The 18,930-nt window shown below is 39.9% G+C and overlaps 5 protein-coding genes across 10 annotated transcripts in view; 2 read left to right on the forward strand and 3 right to left on the reverse strand.

The window, feature by feature from the left end:
• Positions 1 to 2,913, forward strand: part of LOC104809221 (snRNA-activating protein complex subunit-like) — a 4,427-nt gene extending 1,514 nt beyond the window's left edge. For 2 of the 5 annotated variants that reach the window (XM_010535120.1, XM_010535124.1), the window contains exons 4-13: positions 121 to 315; positions 405 to 471; positions 577 to 629; positions 913 to 1,057; positions 1,321 to 1,409; positions 1,496 to 1,583; positions 1,728 to 1,820; positions 1,985 to 2,110; positions 2,195 to 2,452; positions 2,540 to 2,913. In XM_010535120.1, the coding sequence (XP_010533422.1) occupies positions 140 to 315; positions 405 to 471; positions 577 to 629; positions 913 to 1,057; positions 1,321 to 1,409; positions 1,496 to 1,583; positions 1,728 to 1,820; positions 1,985 to 2,110; positions 2,195 to 2,452; positions 2,540 to 2,818 (1,374 nt within the window). In that variant the 5' untranslated portion in view covers positions 121 to 139 and the 3' untranslated portion in view covers positions 2,819 to 2,913. Of the gene's footprint in view, positions 1 to 75; positions 316 to 404; positions 472 to 576; positions 630 to 912; positions 1,058 to 1,320; positions 1,410 to 1,495; positions 1,584 to 1,727; positions 1,821 to 1,984; positions 2,111 to 2,194; positions 2,453 to 2,539 lie in introns of all 5 variants that reach the window. The other 3 variants (XM_010535123.1, XM_010535122.1, XM_010535125.1) reach the window with 3 other exon arrangements.
• Positions 2,914 to 3,956: 1,043 nt separating this feature from the next.
• On the reverse strand, positions 3,957 to 5,704 carry LOC104809223. Its single transcript, XM_010535126.1, has 3 exons — positions 5,428 to 5,704; positions 5,043 to 5,109; positions 3,957 to 4,936 (listed from the first exon to the last, which is right to left on the reverse strand). The coding sequence occupies exons 1-3, from the start codon at positions 5,503 to 5,505 to the stop codon at positions 4,122 to 4,124; spliced, it is 960 nt and encodes a 319-aa protein (XP_010533428.1). The 5' UTR covers positions 5,506 to 5,704; the 3' UTR covers positions 3,957 to 4,121.
• A 3,557-nt stretch (positions 5,705 to 9,261) lies between these two features.
• LOC104809643 (mitogen-activated protein kinase 19-like) lies at positions 9,262 to 11,561 on the reverse strand. 2 transcript variants are annotated; one of them, XM_019202118.1, is made up of 7 exons: positions 11,296 to 11,561; positions 11,025 to 11,174; positions 10,795 to 10,950; positions 10,465 to 10,676; positions 10,270 to 10,371; positions 10,003 to 10,151; positions 9,262 to 9,874 (listed from the first exon to the last, which is right to left on the reverse strand). In XM_019202118.1, exons 2-7 carry the CDS (start codon positions 11,118 to 11,120, stop codon positions 9,462 to 9,464), a joined length of 1,128 nt encoding a protein of 375 aa, XP_019057663.1. In that variant the 5' UTR covers positions 11,121 to 11,174; positions 11,296 to 11,561; the 3' UTR covers positions 9,262 to 9,461. The 2 variants fall into 2 exon arrangements, with proteins under 2 accessions (XP_019057663.1, XP_019057662.1); XM_019202117.1 differs by lacking the exon at positions 11,296 to 11,561 and having other exon boundaries at positions 11,025 to 11,259.
• Positions 11,562 to 12,370: 809 nt separating this feature from the next.
• LOC104809225 (myb-like protein I) lies at positions 12,371 to 15,215 on the forward strand. Its single transcript, XM_010535127.1, has 5 exons — positions 12,371 to 14,001; positions 14,182 to 14,390; positions 14,489 to 14,560; positions 14,736 to 14,831; positions 14,969 to 15,215. The coding sequence occupies exons 1-5, from the start codon at positions 13,803 to 13,805 to the stop codon at positions 15,068 to 15,070; spliced, it is 678 nt and encodes a 225-aa protein (XP_010533429.1). The 5' UTR covers positions 12,371 to 13,802; the 3' UTR covers positions 15,071 to 15,215.
• Positions 15,216 to 15,682: 467 nt separating this feature from the next.
• The window catches only part of LOC104809226, a 4,001-nt gene continuing 753 nt past the window's right edge, over positions 15,683 to 18,930 (reverse strand). The window contains exons 3-5 of the mRNA XM_010535128.2: positions 18,860 to 18,928; positions 16,331 to 17,308; positions 15,683 to 15,954 (exon numbers count right to left, since the gene is read on the reverse strand). Coding sequence (XP_010533430.1) covers positions 15,913 to 15,954; positions 16,331 to 17,308; positions 18,860 to 18,928 — 1,089 coding nt within the window. The 3' untranslated portion in view covers positions 15,683 to 15,912. The remainder of the gene's footprint in view (positions 15,955 to 16,330; positions 17,309 to 18,859; positions 18,929 to 18,930) is intronic.

Genomic DNA, 18,930 nt, shown 5'->3' on the forward strand with positions numbered 1-18,930 from the left:
TCTCTCTCTCTCTCTCTCTCTCTCTCTCTCTAAGACACTTGTTACTGCCTTGAATCTGTTTCGGTTTTGTTCCAGCTTCTCTTTTATCTAAGATAGAGTTTGCTTGTGTTCATCGAGGAGTTCTTGAAACTGGAAGGATATGGAGAGTGAGGAGACCTCGGGGGTACCAAGAGGGGGGCCTATCTATCTGCCAAACATGGTGGGTCCTCTTTCAAAAATCCCTGAGTTCCACAATTCTCTTCACCTTGTGCTGCAGGATTTGGAAACTTACTTGTCTCCAAGTTCTTCTTCAAACTCGCGAGAATATGATGTTTCGTATGTATTCACATATCACTGTTTTTTTCTTCAAATAAGTTTGTTATACCAATGCATACACATTATAAGATGGTGAAACTGTGATGTAGGACCGACGCCCTGAAACTTTATACAGAGGAAGAACTCATAGAAATGGCTGTGAAGGAGGCTTTTCGGGTACATGGATGAATTTTTGGTTTTGCTTTTTTTGTTATTTTAAGGTTACCGATCCGAGCATAGTTAATTGGCTTCTTATGAGGATGGTACTCGGTTCCATTTCAGGAGGACAGAGATTGTCAAAATTACTTGGAAAAACCTTCTGGTACTTCTCATCTGTAAGGAATTTTGACAGTCATTTCTAGTTTCTCAGAAATAATGCCCCTTCTCATGTGGATCATTTGTAACACGGATTTGGTAATTCGGTTTTGTATCGGTGTGCCGGGTGGTCATGTTTATGCCCATTCTCGAATGTTTTGATTTTCGTGCTGTGCACTCATTCCATTATGTATTCTCAATACATCTATGAAGTTCTAATAAGCATTTTTCTCTTCTCTCTTTTTTTGGTAAATAAGCATTTTTCTCTTCTGATATAAGAACATGGCTTTTTGGTTTGTTCAGAAGTGATGGTGATCAGAAAGTGACAAGTAGTGAAGGTGTTAACTTGGAAAATTGTGCAGAAACAGCAAACAATTCACCTTTCTTGAAGTCATCAAGTGAAGCCAAACCTAAGAAGAAAAGGAAGATGACAGAAAAGAAGAGTGAGGTGCGTTTACATGTCAAGATTTAGCATGGCTGATAGTTAGCAATTGAAATCATATTGTACACTACACACTGGTTTTCTTTAATCATGTTGATAGCTTTTTTTCCTCTATATCGGTAGTGTTGTGCACAAACTCTTTTATTGTTAAGTTGTTGGCTTCATTGCAACTCTGAGGTGGAATAGTTCGACAGGGAGTGAAGGGCGCGAATGTTAATTTCGCGTTACATAATCGATGCATTCACTTACTCTGTTATTTCTGTTCTTAGGAAGCTTTTCTCACAAAAGTGGAGCAACTTGCACAAATAAAGAAAATGCAGGATGAGGTAAAAGCAACAGTGGAGCTGCACTGTCTAAAGTATGCTATTTAAGATTGCCTAATGTTCATTCACCGATACACCTTTTCTGTTTTGTGATAATTTCGTGTTTCCTATATTCACGCAGAACTTGTGTAAATGTCAAATCTGCAACCGCTTCTTCCGAAGGTTTTGAGAGGATGCAATCACTTAGGTCCACAAATCACGCAACAAAGGTTTTACCGATGAATCGAGTGACTCTTCCGTAGTTCCATACACTTTCATTTGACCATTTGCCACTGAAACTTCTTCCAACTATCGAGTTATTTTTTTTTCTGCATGCTTCTTGTGTTCTGCTTATCATCCTCTCTGTACACCAGCTCCTGAAGCCACCAGACATTAAAGACCCACTGGACATGCGAGTTCCTGAAGTCATTCTGTGCATAGAAATATATAACAGCGGCAAAACGAAGGTACTGCATTCTATAAACTTCTGTGGCCTTTGTATTGTTAGATGAATCTATTTTTTGGGAATGCCCTTCTCTTTGCCCATGCAGATATGAAAAATCTTAGTCAATGTTTAACACATGCAATTTGAGTGTAACTCTACTAATGCCTATGTGATATTCTGTTTTAGACCCAAGAGTTCTTGGTTCTAGGATGCCAAAAGTTAACCGAACTGAAGGACAAAATACATTGTCGTACGGATCAGGTGATGACAAAGGCTGGGAAATATGATCGCTCTGGATACTTCCTCATAGAAGTAAGAAGAATCTGCTCGACTCTTACTTGACGACGATCATTTTGTTTTAACTTCTGATTTATCCAAATGTTTTCCGTTTTTTAGGATATCTTCTACAATGATCTAAGGAATCCATCCGCAATAGATTACAGCAAACCAATGCTCGATTGGCTTTGGCATTCAAAGGATGAAGCACTGAGGAAATGGCAATACATTGTAGCTGGCGAACCACAACGGAAGCATAAGCTGTTTTCAAAGGAAGTGAAACCGAATCTCCCTCACTTCGGAGCCGCAGAAATGAGCACCACACGTTTCTGTGACTTGAGATTCAGACTCGGTGCAAGTTATCTGTACTGTCACCAGGTAGGCTCACAATATAATATGCCTCTAGGGTAACCATGAGGAGGTAATGCCTCTAACAGTGCTCAATGAAACTAATCTTTCACGCAGGGAGATTGCAAGCATATGATAGTGATACGGGACATGAGACTGATTCATCCCGATGACGACCACAACAGAGCGGTTTATCCAAGACTCGTGTATCAACGGAAACGGGTCGCCGTGAAATGTGGAGTCTGTAAGATCAATAGAGCTACCAAGTTGGGGGTGGATGATAAGTGGGCAAAGAAGAACCCATGCTACTTCTGCAACTTCTGTTTTGACCTTCTTCACTCAGAGGAAGGGCCTTTGTGTTGTGACTTCCCTCTCTATGATTATATTTATGGATAGAAGGATCCTTTTTTGGTTTGGTTGCCAATGAAAACTGGCTATCTGAATCTCCACTCTAAATTACATGAAATAATCCAAAGAATTTCGTGTTGACATATCGTTGTACAGAACAAGAGAAGCATGAAAATTTTGATTTTCTAAAAATAATATCGTTCGAAAATTTATTTTAAACGTTTCGGATAAAAACAAATACCACATTTTTCGATTCGATTTCGAAAATCCGAAACCCAACGCCTGCGCCTATGTTTATGCCTTTCTTTCTCTCTCAGTGGAAATCTCTCTAGCAAATATCTGAAGAATAAATTATTAATTTATCTGAAGAAACATAACAACTTTGCCATGTAATCTTCAAATTAACATCGACCATATTGCGGGAACAAACTTACAATCCACATAAATGATAAAACCGTTCGAAAATACCATACAATATCAAAACAAAACGCTACACCCACTGCAGAATATACTTCGCATATATACACACGCCTGCATATATACATATACGTATGCATATGCGTACACAGCTTGTGGGTTCCGGCCTTCTGAGTGGTCCATCTTTTTTTCAATCTTTTGCTTTAGCAGACGAAAAATGACTTTGGTACTCATTTTGTGCATGATATGTTTTTAATGGGAAATTTGTATTAATTTTACAACTCCAACTTGCAAAACGAAATGTATATAAACGTTTTGGGTCAGTCGTGGATTTTTTTTGACATTTTATTTGATCATAATAAAACTTTTTCATTTAAATTTTATGAAATAACAAGATTTATGGTCAAATAGTTTGAATTTTAATAAATATCCTTAACGTAGAGTCTAGATCAGGTGTAAAATGATTTTTTTTCCTTTGTATTTGATAGGATATATTATAGAATTACAACGTTACCCTAATACATATATATTAGGTGTATCAATCGGGTCGGCCCGAACCCCACTCGTTCCGGAAGTTTCAGGCCCGGGCTTGGGCCGACCTTTTTTTTTTTCCAGATCTATATAAAACCAAGCTCGAAGCCCAGACCTGGTTAGTAATATCTTTCATTCATTCACGGACAGTCACACCCCTTCTTCAGGAAGAGAAAATGTAGGACACGAAAAGATAGCAAAGCAAAAGCAATCTATTATTCTCTGAGAGCGACAACCAAACAAAAAACATGGACTCTCTATTCACAACCTTAATCAGGTTTATGTCGAAAAGAATCACCGGAATCCGAGAGGAAAAAACCCTGCAACTGCTAACTTCCAAACCCGAAAACTGAGAAAGGAAATGGAAAAAAAAATATACGGTGGAACTCAATCTTCAGCATCGCTAGGCCCTGTCAAGGCCTCTGAACGACGGAGACAAGCGAAGAATCCCCCGGCCACGCTGCTGAAAACTCACTTCTCCACTGGCATTGCTTGTCTGATAATCTTTCCTGCAACTAGGGCAGCGACCGTCGTTGTCAACAATCTTTTTATGGCAGAAAAGGCATACCTTGAACCCACAAGGGCATGGCAAGAAACTTAAATCGGTTGCATCCATCACTTCGCAGCATATGGGACATGGAAGTGGTTCTGTGTTAGAGATTCTCTGCTGGGTGCTTGAAGCTTGTTCTTGCTCTGACTTCTCCGTCTTCCCTTGAGGGTTTTTCTTGGGAGAGCTCTTTCTCCGGCTTATCTTTGGTGATTCTTTCTCCGAGTTCTTCGTATCGAGTAAAGGGCTTTTGTCGGGAAAACTGCTTGATTGACTCATCCTCGGTGATTTTTCGTCTGCAGTCATTCTCTCTGGTGACGGGATTTTGTCCTCGTCGTCAAAGTAGTTTAATGCATCCATAAAACCCTCAAAATTGTCAAAAGCATCATCGTAAATTTCTTCCTCTTCCTCTCCCTCTCCCATCTTCTCCGAGCAACAGAAACAGTCACTACTCTTACTGTCCGGATCTTTGCTCGTCAACACGCTTGTGGGGCTACTTCCAGCCGATGAATGTGCATCGCTTCTAATATTCCACTTGGTGAGCGCATCATCAGTCTGTTCATCATTCCTCCCCATGTGTAGGTAACCGAAAGGACCGTCCATTTTCTTCTCAGTCAAAGATTTCGTTCCAAAGACGCCATTTTCGTCTTCACCTACATGTCCCTTCTTCACTACCATTCACAATACATAAAACAAAGTTAGCGAAATCGCCAATAGAAAGACATCATTAAGATTGGACAAAACAACAAAAAGACACGAGACAGATCGAGGGAATACAATGGAAAAGCCATTGCCTGCGACGAGCATCAACTTTCCATTGCTTCAGTTTTGAGTACCAATTCGCCTGCAACCAGTTACAAACTGATCAATGCGTTTTTACAGAAGAAAGAAAGAAAGACAGAAACAGAGCATCTGAGATATCAATCAACTACAAAGACATCGCTAAGAACACGAAGACAGCGAGTTGTCAACAGAGATTCTTCAAAATCATGGTGTCTGTATCAATACGAATCAGTTACACGTACCCAGAATAAAAAACCAAAATGCGGGAGCCGAAAATTATGACACAATTTCCGGACAATTCACCGAGATTACGCGCACAATGCCCATTACAAGAAATGCATGAAATCGATAAGAAACAGGGATAATTCGAAAATCTCACCCTCTTCTTCTTCGTGAAATCACCCAAGTTCGGAGGCCCAGAGTAGAGGCTTGAGTCTGTGACCGAGTCAGAAACCATGACTGTTTCTCGAGCAATCTGCAGGGCATAAACAGGAACAGAAACGACGCAGGAAACAGGAAACCCTAACCCTTAAATTGTTCTCCTTATAATTTTCGCGAGCGAGAAAATTGCATTTCGCTATTTTCTCTGTTGGAGAAAGAATCGGGAGAAAGAGAGAGAAAACTGGATAACGGAAACTGCTCTGCTACGCTCGCTCTATTCCCGACTCGAAAGAGAACTGAAACCGGGCCCGTGTATACACACACGTATATGCGGGTGCATATTCATGGCTGATATTCCGATACTACCCCTACTTTTTTGCATGATATTACGTTATTATACCCCTAGCTTTCTGAACTGAATCGAAACGACGCCATTTCATTGATGGATTTGACTTAGGCAGCAAGGTAAGTCCGTCAGTTTCGGAGGATATATATCGTTTATTTCCTTAGATATATTTATATATACAACTCCGTTAAAGGATATACAAATGGATTTATTAATTAAATTACCTATTAAAATGTTTTAATTAATTTTAAGCGTATGTCGTTTTTACGTTTTTATGGACTCTCAAAAACTCGAATTTGTCTCTCCGACGTCTCCGTCATCATGTAACGTATCCTCGAATTTGTAATTTACGAATTTTATAAAATACGACATAACCGAAGAAAAAATTTAATTCTCAAATAAAATTTTAACGGATTTCGAAAATTAGATTTCTGGGCTTCTAAATCCATGCGCCGATGATATTTTATCTCTAATAAATGAATACTTAGAAATGCTATAATTGGAAGATTATAATATCTCCAAAAAAACGGAATACGTAATATTATCAATTTAGCCATCATAAAATACTTATTATCCGATAGTATAAACTAAATCCATAATTTAAATTACATCATTTATTGATCAATTTAAAAGATAACGGATGATAATACATGTACAATTTGATACGAGGAATGAGGGAGGACAACAGAGTTCTCGATGCAACTGTGTTTAGGGATAAGACATCAAGTGCCTGCTTCTTCGTCATCGATGGAAGCCGAAGCTTTTGGAGTGTTCGATCTGTCATGGAGTTCTGTTACTCCCATGCTGTGACCTGCGCAAGTGGCTTCCTCCTCTCGCTCTCTCTCTCTCTCTCTCCTGCCATTCAGCTTCATCGTCACCATGGAAGGCGGCGATATTACCGCCGTCGGAGAAGACGAGGAAGACGCCGGCGATTGTCGCTCTCACTGTATCTCGTTTTTTCGATTAAGATAACTGGAAATCAGGGAATTAGAAGACATTGCCGGTAGAAAACGAACAGAGCAACTGAAATTCAACCATTGAGACAGAAGGTACGAGGCTGTAAAACCCTAATCTTATGTTGGTTTGATTGGATCGTGTTATGGGCGTGTCTCTACACTGGATCATCGAAATGCTAATTTGTTCACAAAGATAAATCTAAATTCCGTGGATAAAAAGAGGAAAGTTCCGATAAATTCCGTCGCCGAGGAGTTTTCCATTTTTTTCTCTTTCACGATTCCAACTATTTCCATTTAGGGTTTGATGACAATATTCAGAAGCTAATCAATACAGAGGATGAGAATCAAATCCAATGCCAATATTTCCATACTTTTTGCACAAAAAAAAAAAAAAAAAAAACCATCAGAATAAATTCATGGATTTGGTCATAAATTTTACTTTTTCGGAACATTTCCTTGTCTGAACGACAAGACTGAAAATATGAACCAGCAAACCTTCTGGCTCTCAGGCGAAAAAGGAAATATATGCAGTTTAAGAATATTCAGCAAAGGCATGTGTATATCTATCTAGATACATCCATAAATACACCCATAGAACCCTTTTTCCCTAGGAAGAAATCGCAAGAACAGCTCGAGGTGCCATAATCAATTCTTTCTCTGTTAGAAAAATGTTATTAATTTCTTAAAACCAATTTGTGGTGAATGAGAAATTAATTATACAAAATAAATGTAAAAATGTGGAGGAAGAACATTTGTCCCACATTGGAAAAATGACAAAGCACAAGGAAGGAAGCTTCCTTATATGTGTGTTTGTCCCACATCTAAAGTTTTGGCCAAGAGGAAGGAAGGAGCTTCCTTATAAAAAGAACTCCCCTTGAGTCAACAATGTTCAAGCTCAAGGTTGACTAAAGCTAAAAATGCTTGGTCTCACTTCTTCCTTTTCGGGAGAAAACGAGCAAAGTTCCCCGAGCGGAACGTTTAAATTTTGAATTGAAAGTTCCACTCGGGACTGTTCGGTTCAGATAAAAACGTTTCGATGTGGGATTTAAAATTTAAAGTTGCAGACGATGTGGGACGGTTGGGCTTCGAACCAATGCGTTCTTGACGAAACGTTCCCTTTTGGAATGATTCGGATAGAACTGCTGGTTGAAAGGGTGGAGCCTCTTCCTTCACATGTTTTCGTAGCAACCCCCGAATATTATAAATAGGGCGCCCATAGGATCATTTTCAGCATCCCATTTTTTCTGAGTGCATTCTTCCTTTCAGAAAGAAATAATCTCAAACCTTTTCTCTAAAGAGTTCTGAACTTTTGTAGTTCGTTGGATTCTCTAAAGCAGGTGGTGCTTTTGTAGAATCGTAAGTCGTTGTATCTTGGAGACGATTGCCAAAACCGTAACCACTTAATAATGGGGCAATTTCGTCTTGAGGAGATGTGTATAACACAAGCTTCGACTTAACACACTTCAAAATTTTCTTTTTTCAGAAAATTCTGTGTGAATTTCTGAATCCCACATCGTCGGGATCAACACATAATAGGTATGGTTTTGTTTGAACTTTAAACGAATTCTCATTAAAATGTCAGTTAGGTTGACGAAGAGAAACAAAACCGTTAAAGCTTCTGGGATGTTTTGTTCCTTATGAATCAGTGGGATTGAGGAGGGTTTTTAATTCCTGAATGAAGTTTATTGTTTTTTTGGTTGCCCATCAAATTTCTACCCCTATTCTTAATTTCAATCTTGAATTTTTCTCAGGAGGGGCCGGTTATAATCCTGAAACTGGCTATCATTTGAATCCGTATCTCAACCAAACTATCCAAACTATGGCATGAATCAAGTAAGCTCCGAATCTTCATCTCTCTATTTCATGTGTTCTTATGCAGTTAGCATTTCTATACAATACTTTGTACCCTGCCAATTGAAACCGAAATCGGCCTCGGTTTGTAACTTTGATTCCCGTTTCAAATTTAGGATCAAATACCCATTCTTCATCGCAGGCCCGGTGTTCAAAAGCGTTCATCACGAAAACGAACTAATCCAGAATCTGAATCTATCTTCTCTTAGTTCAGATCCACTGACTTCTCATTTGGGTGTTCGTCAAATACAAACACATTTGCTCGGAGGCCTAACTAGGAGAGTTGGGTACATATTTATTTGTACCTTTTGCCCCAATGACTAAAGTCAACATTTTTCATCATCTGCGAGGGACAGCGATTCACGGACGTACGGACAGACCGGACCATTCTTCTAGATTTGACGAGATGAGTCAACCATATGGGGACTACCACTTTGGTCGGGAGATTTGTCTATGTATAGACAATGATACAACTTACGGATCAACGCTGGTTCCCTTTTGTTTTCTCTTTGGGCTTCTTTATTTTATCTTCTCCCTCTGCCAGATTCAGGAGGAACGACCATAGACGTGAACAAGGGCAGAAAAAACATGGGACCGGTGACAAAGTTTAAGAAATACATCTTCACCTCAATCTTCATCTCTTCCATGAACTACTTCTACACCAAATGCAAAAGCTATGGAGAAGAAAAGATCAGAGAAGAAATCACTGGAAAGAATCACTGAATACAGACGGCGAGGAGGCTCTCTCCTCTTAACAATCTTGAATGAAGAGGGGTTATACAACTGGGAATATTTATTGTCATCATCGTCTTCCTGAATCAAATACTTACATAAAATACTAACCAGAAGAAGAGCATGCGAAAATCCGAATCTCTGATCTTAAGAAGAGCCATACCTAATCGTACCAATGCTCCGATGTGACGCTACCGCAACAGCCGCAGCTCCTACCGCACCGTACTGGGAATGTGCCTGCAGCAGCTTAGCATCCATTGCCATTTGGCCGTCGGTTAACTGATCTGTCTTGGATTGCGGCTGGAAATACGGGTTAGGGTTCATGTCGACGGGGATCACGTTAGGAGGAGCCGGTTTGTTAGGTTGGCATTGCGGGAGGTATTGCGGTTTCGGCTGCTTCTCTGGGTTTATCGGATTTGTTCGGAAGAAGCAGTGAGGCGAAGCGGTCTGAGGAGGGAGGAGGACTGTGTTTCTGTAATAGCTCCTCGAATCACAGGCCTCTTCAAGGATTCTCCCGTTTTCGCGAGGTACCGATGATTCCACCACACGACCTGGTCTACCTGCGAAAATGCACAAAAGGGTTGATCTTTCTCAATCTCCAGAGACAAAAGCTAAATGTCTTTTTTAGATGTTGTAAAATTCTCTACACTCGGGATTATTGGTGAATAGCGAAGCGAGAGATTCACACCCGATGGCGCTCTCGGTGGAGGCCCGAGAGACTTGGCTGGATTTGCGGAAGTCGACGGAGCCACTCCATTTCTAGATGCCTCTTCAGAACCACGTCGGCTATCGGACACATTGAAGTTGGAATGGACTAAGCTGGAATGAACTGTCGACCTGCGTAGAAGAATATGTAGCGATAATAACGCTTCTTGTAAGACTAAGGATTGCCTCGGAAAATTACACGTCTTCTGCAACTTTTATAAGGATGAATAGAAAGGAAAATAAGATATACCTGGGAAGTGATACATGCTTTCTTTCTAGAGGAATTACAGGTCCACTTCTGCCGCTGTTCTCCTCGAGGTATGCAAACTGCTTTCTAAGATGTCCTATGGCACTGCAAATAACGAGTTGAGTAATTAAGAGGATAAGATCTGACATCACTCAAATGTTGTAGTCAAGAAATAGCTCAGAGGAAGGATCGAAAAACCTCGGATAAACAAAGTTCGAGCCCTCAGATCCGTTCATATAATCCTTAAGCAACTGAGGATGGTATTCTAGTATCTCCCTGTAGATTAGTTCCCTAATGTCATCCTTTGTTAATCTCCGTCTCTCGAATTCAAATTCCAGCTTCGAGATCGGCTGACAGGAAGGTTCTCTTTCAACCTTAGCAAGGCCCTTGAAGTAAGGATCAGACAGCGCCTGTTGGCAAAAAACACACACGAGAAATGCAACATCGCTATGTAAGAAACATCGCCGAGCAAATGAAGAAACGCAGAAATGGTATATAGTGGAAAGAGAGAAATGACAGAAAAATCACCTCTGCAGCAGTTGGCCTATCCTTTGGATCAAAAGCTAACAACCTCTGCATTAGCCGAAGTGCTAAAGGATCCGCATTGGAAAATTTCTGCGAGAAGGGAATTGGATTTTTCTTCCTCATTCCGGTCAAGTATTTTCTTGCCTTCTCATTCCGGACCTGCATCAGTGCAAGTTATCAGTATCAGAGAGGCATAGAAGATATTTTTAGTATAGATATGCAAAGGATCATACTCCGGAAATGGTGTCTAGTGACGGTGTGCCGAGAAGATCAGTAATCAGCTCTAACTGATGCACGATGCTTTTCCCGGGAAACAATGGCTTTCCCATCAACACCTCCGCAAAGATGCACCCGATGCTCCAAATGTCAATAGCGGGAGTGTACTGAAAAAGGATAATACCCGCGAAATCAGACTATTGAGCAAAGGAATCAACAATAGAATGAAGTGCAAATTCGACAAGAAATCCACCCAATGGACATATATATAACCTGACACAAGGTTACCTGAATTACAGATTTTCAACTTCCAGGAGATTTCAAAGTCCTCCCTGAACAAGAATTACTTTAATCTAGACATCATTGTTGATGATAAAAGCACTACAGTTCGTTCATATTTTTTCATAAGGCATGACTCTATACTCATTCATGGATGGGGAAGTGACCCAAAGCAATTCTCTGTATCTTTTAACACTATTTCATGGTTTTGACAAAGATGTATGCAAGCACAGAAAAGAAAACCGGAAACACGAACAGAACACTGGGCTGCATCAATACATACATATATACATACATACATACATACATACATACAATCGAGGAGATCCAGTTTCTCAAGTGGAATATGCAAGGATCATTGGTAGTTTGATGTATCTAACTAATTGTACTAGACCTGATATTGCATATGCAGTGAACTACTTGAGTAGATTCACAAGTAATCCAAACGAAGATCACTGGAAAGCTTTGATAAGGGTACTTAGATACTTAAAGTATACCCGAAATTATGGTTTGTGTTATTCTAGATATCCAGCTGTGTTAGAAGGTTACAGTGATGCGAATTGGATATCAGATACTAATGACTCCAAAGCCACTAGTGGTTATGTGTTTACTATCGGTGGAGGAGCAATCTCCTGGAAATCTTCTAGGCAAACGTGTATAGCTCGATCTACAATGGAGTCCGAGTTTATAGCCTTAGATAAGGCTGGAGAAGAAGCTGAATGGCTTCGTAACTTTCTAGAAGATATTCCGTGTTGGAACAAACCCGTGCCTGCTGTTATGATACATTGCGATAGTACATCAGCAATTGGTAGGGCACAAAATAGTATGTACAATGGTAAATCTCGACATATACGTCGTAGACATAATACCATCCGACAATTGATCTCAAATGGTGTAATAACCATAGATTATGTTAAGTCTAAGGAAAACTTAGCAGATCCGTTAACGAAAGGCCTTAATCGAGATCAATTGTACAAGTTATCGAGAGGAATGGGATTAAAATCCACGAATTAAAAGAATGACCATAGCGGTAACCCAACCTTGTTGACTGGAGATCCCAAGATCTTGGTTCAATAGGAAAACCAAGTTATGGAAGTTCAGTGAACACTTGGAACTTATTTCCATCTCATTCCTAAAGCGATAATCCAAGTGTAAGAAAAATCTGCGTATCGTGGTGAGGTTGAATTCCATATTGAATTCTTAATGATTCCTACACCTTAAATAAGGTAGAGTATAGCAGAATACTTTCGACATAAAGTTCGGTAGGTAAGATCACCTATATAAGTGAGGAGTTATGATGGCCGCTCCTATAAGGAAAAAAAAACACACTTATGAATCCAAGATATGGTCCATGGCCGAAACGGACAACAACATGAGAACAAAAACGAAAGTTAGAAATATTATTGTGTGAATACTGGTTGTCTTGGTATATGTTATACAACTGGGGGGTTCAAGGCATCACGTCCACCAACTGGTTAGTATGCCCGACAGTATTTCACTAAGGAAGGTTCAATGTAAAAAACTACCATCCCGATGCAATAATAATTCATCGGAACTCTTTGGAATAAACAATTTTTATGCATTCATTAATTTTCATTCATGTGGGGGATTGTTAGAAAAATGTTATTAATTTCTTAAAACCAATTTGTGGTGAATGAGAAATTAATTATACAAAATAAATGTAAAAATGTGGAGGAAGAACATTTGTCCCACATTGGAAAAATGACAAAGCACAAGGAAGGAAGCTTCCTTATATGTGTGTTTGTCCCACATCTAAAGTTTTGGCCAAGAGGAAGGAAGGAGCTTCCTTATAAAAAGAACTCCCCTTGAGTCAACAATGTTCAAGCTCAAGGTTGACTAAAGCTAAAAATGCTTGGTCTCACTTCTTCCTTTTCGGGAGAAAACGAGCAAAGTTCCCCGAGCGGAACGTTTAAATTTTGAATTGAAAGTTCCACTCGGGACTGTTCGGTTCAGATAAAAACGTTTCGATGTGGGATTTAAAATTTAAAGTTGCAGACGATGTGGGACGGTTGGGCTTCGAACCAATGCGTTCTTGACGAAACGTTCCCTTTTGGAATGATTCGGATAGAACTGCTGGTTGAAAGGGTGGAGCCTCTTCCTTCACATGTTTTCGTAGCAACCCCCGAATATTATAAATAGGGCGCCCATAGGATCATTTTCAGCATCCCATTTTTTCTGAGTGCATTCTTCCTTTCAGAAAGAAATAATCTCAAACCTTTTCTCTAAAGAGTTCTGAACTTTTGTAGTTCGTTGGATTCTCTAAAGCAGGTGGTGCTTTTGTAGAATCGTAAGTCGTTGTATCTTGGAGACGATTGCCGTAAACCGTAACCACTTGATAACGGGGCAATTTCGTCTTGAGGAGATTGTGTCTAACACAAGCCTCGACTTAACCCACTTCAAAAATTTTCTTTTCTTTTGGAAATTCTGTCTGAATTTCTGAATCCCACATCTGCGGAATCAACATTCTCTTTGCATCAATCTCTGGTTTTCGGGATATGAGTGAAAATACGGAACCTGGGCAGATCGGCGATACAAGGGAACCGTTCAGAGGAGGTGTGAAGATATTCGGAGTTTACCTAACCGAAGAGACGAAGCAGGTGAGAGATGGGGACAACACTGTTAGCTCTGTCGGTCTCGAAGACAGCGAGATCGGTTCTTGTGATTGTGAACCTCCTCTTAAGAGAAGAAACAAAGGTGAGTAAAAGTGCTATATGCTATCTGAGGTTCTGGTTATACTTCTCAGTACAGATGCTAAGAATAAGAACCGAATCTTTTATATGTGTGTGAAACCAATTCGATGCGATAGATAGTTGTCTTCTTTCGTGATTCTTATCCCGAATTTGACGAGGAGATTATCGTTTTCGGGGACAACAGGAGTGATTTGGACCGAAGAAGAGCACCAGCTGTTTCTGGAAGGACTTGAAAAGCTGGGGAAAGGGGACTGGAAAGGAATTGCTACGAGATATGTAAAGACGAGGTCATCGACACAAGTCGCTAGCCATGCCCAGAAGCACTTCATCCGACAGGAAAAACCCGACCAGAAGAAACAAAGACGTAGCATCTTCGACACTCCCTTCTGCAGTGTAAACATTCCCTCTCCCTGCATCTGGACCCATAGGTATACATGTATACATGAATGTAACAGTGTATTTATCGGTTCAACTTTCGATGGATTCATCAGGAAACTAGAAGCCCTCGGGATTCAGAAGTAGCCAATCCTTCAGGCGGGACACCGTCATTGCCTCAGCAAAAGGTTTGAACCTCTGTCTTCTGCAAGCTTCTCTTATAATATCAGCCTGAAATCTAATCGGCCGAACCCCCGAAAGTATACTAGTAGTCGTGCATATGAATCGAAAGCCGTTGTTTTACAGGTGGGAACTGCTGTTATTTCTCGAAACTCTTTTAATGTGGTTCTTGCTGCGATACAGGCATGTGTAAGTACAAGCGGCAGTACGGTTACCACGAACAATGGAATCAACTCTTATGCTTTGCCAATGTGGCCCAGACCAATGGGCGTGAAGCAGGTGAACTTTTCATCTTTCAGTTCAACTCTGCTATCTGCTATCTGTACTTTTGGTCGGAAAATCTCCGAGTGGTCGGTCGTATGAAAACTTTCTTTGGATCGTGAATAACCTCGACTCTAATTATGTAAAATTGTCAGGTGAATTCGTTGGAGTATATGTGGGGATATCCATGTTACAGGATGTTTGAATTCATGGCTCCATTTGTCCCGTCGAGCGCTCGAATTGAGAGGCGGCATTAAGCTCTGGAAGGACGGACAGTCAGCCCTAGGAAGCTTGCTTGCTTCTCACGCTAACCATAAGATTGTATAGTGATTTTCTGCTTTATTTTTTAAAATTATATATACATAATAATAATGATAATAACCTAATTATTAGAAGTTCTAAACCCAGGCTTTTTACTAATAATATCTTTTAAATTTTAATTTCATGCTTTCTATTGATATTCACGTCTCTTGGGGATCTAAGATGTCATCTTCCAACATGCTAGGAGTTTGACGCAAAACCGCATAGCAGATTTAGTTAGTTTTCAGCTAGTTTGGATAATTTAAGTCCAGTTTAAACCAAACCGAAGAAATATAATATGAATCGATAAAATCCAATAAAATATTTATATTATTTTAAAAAATCTATTTTTATCCGTAGATTTTAGTTTTAATGTAGGATTTAGTTTCGAAATAGTTTTGCAATTAAATATTTACTAAAAAAAGCATCAATTTAAAAAAAAATATTTCCCAAGTATTTAAAAAAAAACTTTTAAAATTTCTGATTATTTAACAGATTACCCGATATATATATATGATATATTCACAACGTCGTCCACGTCATCACCGTCGTCGTCGTCGTCAAAAGAGTACAATTTCATTATTTCAAAATCCGAACGAAACTCGACTGATTTCATTAGAGGATCAAAATCAGATATTTTTTTACCTACTCTATAATAAGCCATCAATATCGAGTTATATATATATATATATGATATACAAATACCAATCAAATCTTTACTACTAAACTAAATTATTCGAGCAGGCAAATTTTGCAAAAATCTGATAAAACTTGAGCTGATTTAGCAAGGCTTCCAAGATTACTTGTGCAGCAGCCCTTTCTTCTCCGACAACGGCGCAAGCTGTGCCCAGACAAAGCAACAAAGAAAAACAAAACTGAGTTTCTCCAGAATCTGAATCCACGGAGCGAAAACAAAATGAATGAGTTCAACAATGATATCAATAGCGCACTGTGAATCTACAACCGATGCCCGGAAACTTGTTTTCGTATCGCTCAGTTGATACCAAATCATCGCATAATGAAATCTATGACGAAGAAAAGAGAGAAAAAGCGACGACAAACCCGAGCGGAACATGCTTCTCGAAGTCATATATAGACATTAAATTCGCAAAAACGCGCAGCCCGTGAACCGGCCGATATGTCCAGAGATGAAAACAAAACTCGGTTCTTGCGTTTTTATGAAATGATTGAATTAGAGGAGGATATTAGTAACTAACCTGCCGAGCCACTTGTGCCACACGTTGACTGTCCCGTGATGATTCGGACATCAAACCCGACTTCAGTAACTCCAAATAGCTATTGTCTTTCTCCCCCGTCTTCTGACTCTTGATGTTTCCGCTCTCGTCATCCCCGTCGGGACTGCTTAGAGCGTCCTTCTTACGCTTCCTCTTGAACGTGTACTTGATAAACCGTTTATCAGATGGTGAAGCAGGACTATCTTCACGGAAAGGCAATGCTGAGAACTCGATGTTCCCATGATTCACTTTTTCCTCCTGGCCAGAACCCGCTTTTCCAATCAACGTTTTTCTGTTGCATTCCTCAGCACTCGACGCTGTTTTCAAGGACGTTGAAGTGTCAGACCCGTTTTGAGAAGCGGCGTTTTGCTCTTTTCCTCCATTCCTAATATCACTGTGGAGAGAAGATGGCGAATCACTTACAGACGTTTGCGAGGTCTCACCACTCTGATCTGAAGAGCTCTTACAAGAGGGTCCTTTGTTCTTGACATCATCTGATTTTACAGAAGCAATCATATCTCCATGAGGAGCTTTACTCCGTTCCAATGTGTGGATCATCTGATCAAATTCCTCTTTCAACACTTCATTGTCCCTGCGCCTTGTTAATATGGATGGAAGAGTGTAAGAACACCGACGAATATTCTTCATGCCACTCAAAGATGCATTCTTAGCCACAACCGATCCACTTTTCCCGACTGGGTCATAGGATTTTTCAGCCTCTGATCTCTCATGACTGCTATAGTCCTCCCGTGAAAATTGATCTGCTTTACCGTTCTCCCAGCACAGACTTTCCTTGTTGTTAAGATGTGTTTGACCACTCGTTACTTTCTGCAACTCATCCTGAAGTTCTCGCAACTCCATTCTCAGCTCTCCTACGATATCTTCTGCTTCTCCGAGTTGGGCTTCAAGCTCTTCAATCTTATTTTGCTTACTCACTGATATTATCTCCGATTCCTTGACCTTTAACGGAAAACAGTCTCAAAGATGAGAGTTAAGGAGAAAATGCAAAGCCAACAATGAGAAGCCCTTCCTCTAATCATTTCACTCCGACATACGAGGAAATGAGTATGAAACACAACCACATTTTACCACTTCATGTCGGCCAAAAAATTTGTATACATCAATGCACATATTCAACATAGCCAGAGGTCCCATCCTAGCTCATGAATCCACTTGCTTGGTTGAAATATTCAGAAATTACAGCCAAATATGTTAAATACCAAGTTGCCTAATCTCAGCACCCAATTTTGTACACACACAACTAAAAAAGAGCTGGCAATTGCAGTTACACCAACACATTATTCTCGGAACAATGAGCATCAAATTTCACGCATCAATGAGCAATGCATAAAAAGAGCGCAAAGCCTAAGAGTTCAACAAGATTATGATTGGATGATCGTGAAGTCATGACCTAAAGTTCTAAAACAGGCAATCTATTTCTGAAGCTAAATAGGAAACACGAAATCATGTCTGAATCAATCACCAAGGACCACCTTGCAAGGGTAACACTCGTGGGCTGACCCAAACCATTTCTCTAATTCATGAACAATAGCACTGAGGTGGTAGAATATCAGGCACAAAGCATCAGAACCACAGTTTACAATGGGCATTAGGTAAATGATTCCATCACAGCCCTCTAATTTCAGCTCTTCATACAATAAAACACAAAGAAGAAGAACGACGAAGAAGATCAATGCCACGGACACTAAATAGAATCTGAATTGCAAGTTACTTAAGAAAAAAAAAGGATTTGAATAACCTAAGCTCGCCATATTAACATTCCCTGCGTATAAATCTGTATTCGCCAAAAGAAAAGCTGAAAAACTTGATCATAGGACTCATCTCATGACAAGAAAATCATGAGAGCACTCAGAGTATGAACTCCAAAAACAATCTATGCAGCGTAAAAGCCTCACAACTTTGACAACAGAAGGCTTGAGGCTTGAATTCGATAATGATAGAAAGGGAATCCACAACAACTGAATTGGCACAACATAACAAACAACAAGAGACAAATTCAGACAAAAACCTAGTGAAACCGAACATAAATCGGTTTAAGGTGGTAGTTAGGAAACTGGAACTGCAAGTTCCGACATTGGGGTGCATGATTAACATGGCAATTACTCATCTACACTATATGGACCGAACACAACTCGAGAAACCATAACTGGAGATTCAAAGACTCCTCTGCAATTTGCAAAGACATTGACACTGCCATTCGAACCAAAATGGCGACTATCCAGACCACACAGCCGGAAACAGCCAGCCACTTGCTGCAGCTATGGTTCTCGACCAATTGACTCCTTGATTATTAATATCATCATCAGCTCCCTGTCTAATTTGGGTTTTCTTTTGCTGGAATTTTCTGGGTTTCTAGCCTTCCATCTTTCCTTTTGCTTACTTACACATATTGTAACAAACTCTTGATGTACCAAGTGTCTTTAAAATTAATACAGGAAATCTTTAACAAAACAAAACCCAAACTCAGAAACCAACGGCACTACAGCATACCTTGGAATCGAACATCTGCTTAAGCCTAAGCAAGGTACGCAGAGCCTCATCCCTCACGGAAACCAGTTCCT

This window comes from Tarenaya hassleriana, unplaced genomic scaffold (assembly GCF_000463585.1).
Source record: "Tarenaya hassleriana unplaced genomic scaffold, ASM46358v1 Cleome16, whole genome shotgun sequence".
In the NCBI taxonomy this organism is placed as follows: Eukaryota; Viridiplantae; Streptophyta; class Magnoliopsida; order Brassicales; family Cleomaceae; genus Tarenaya; species Tarenaya hassleriana.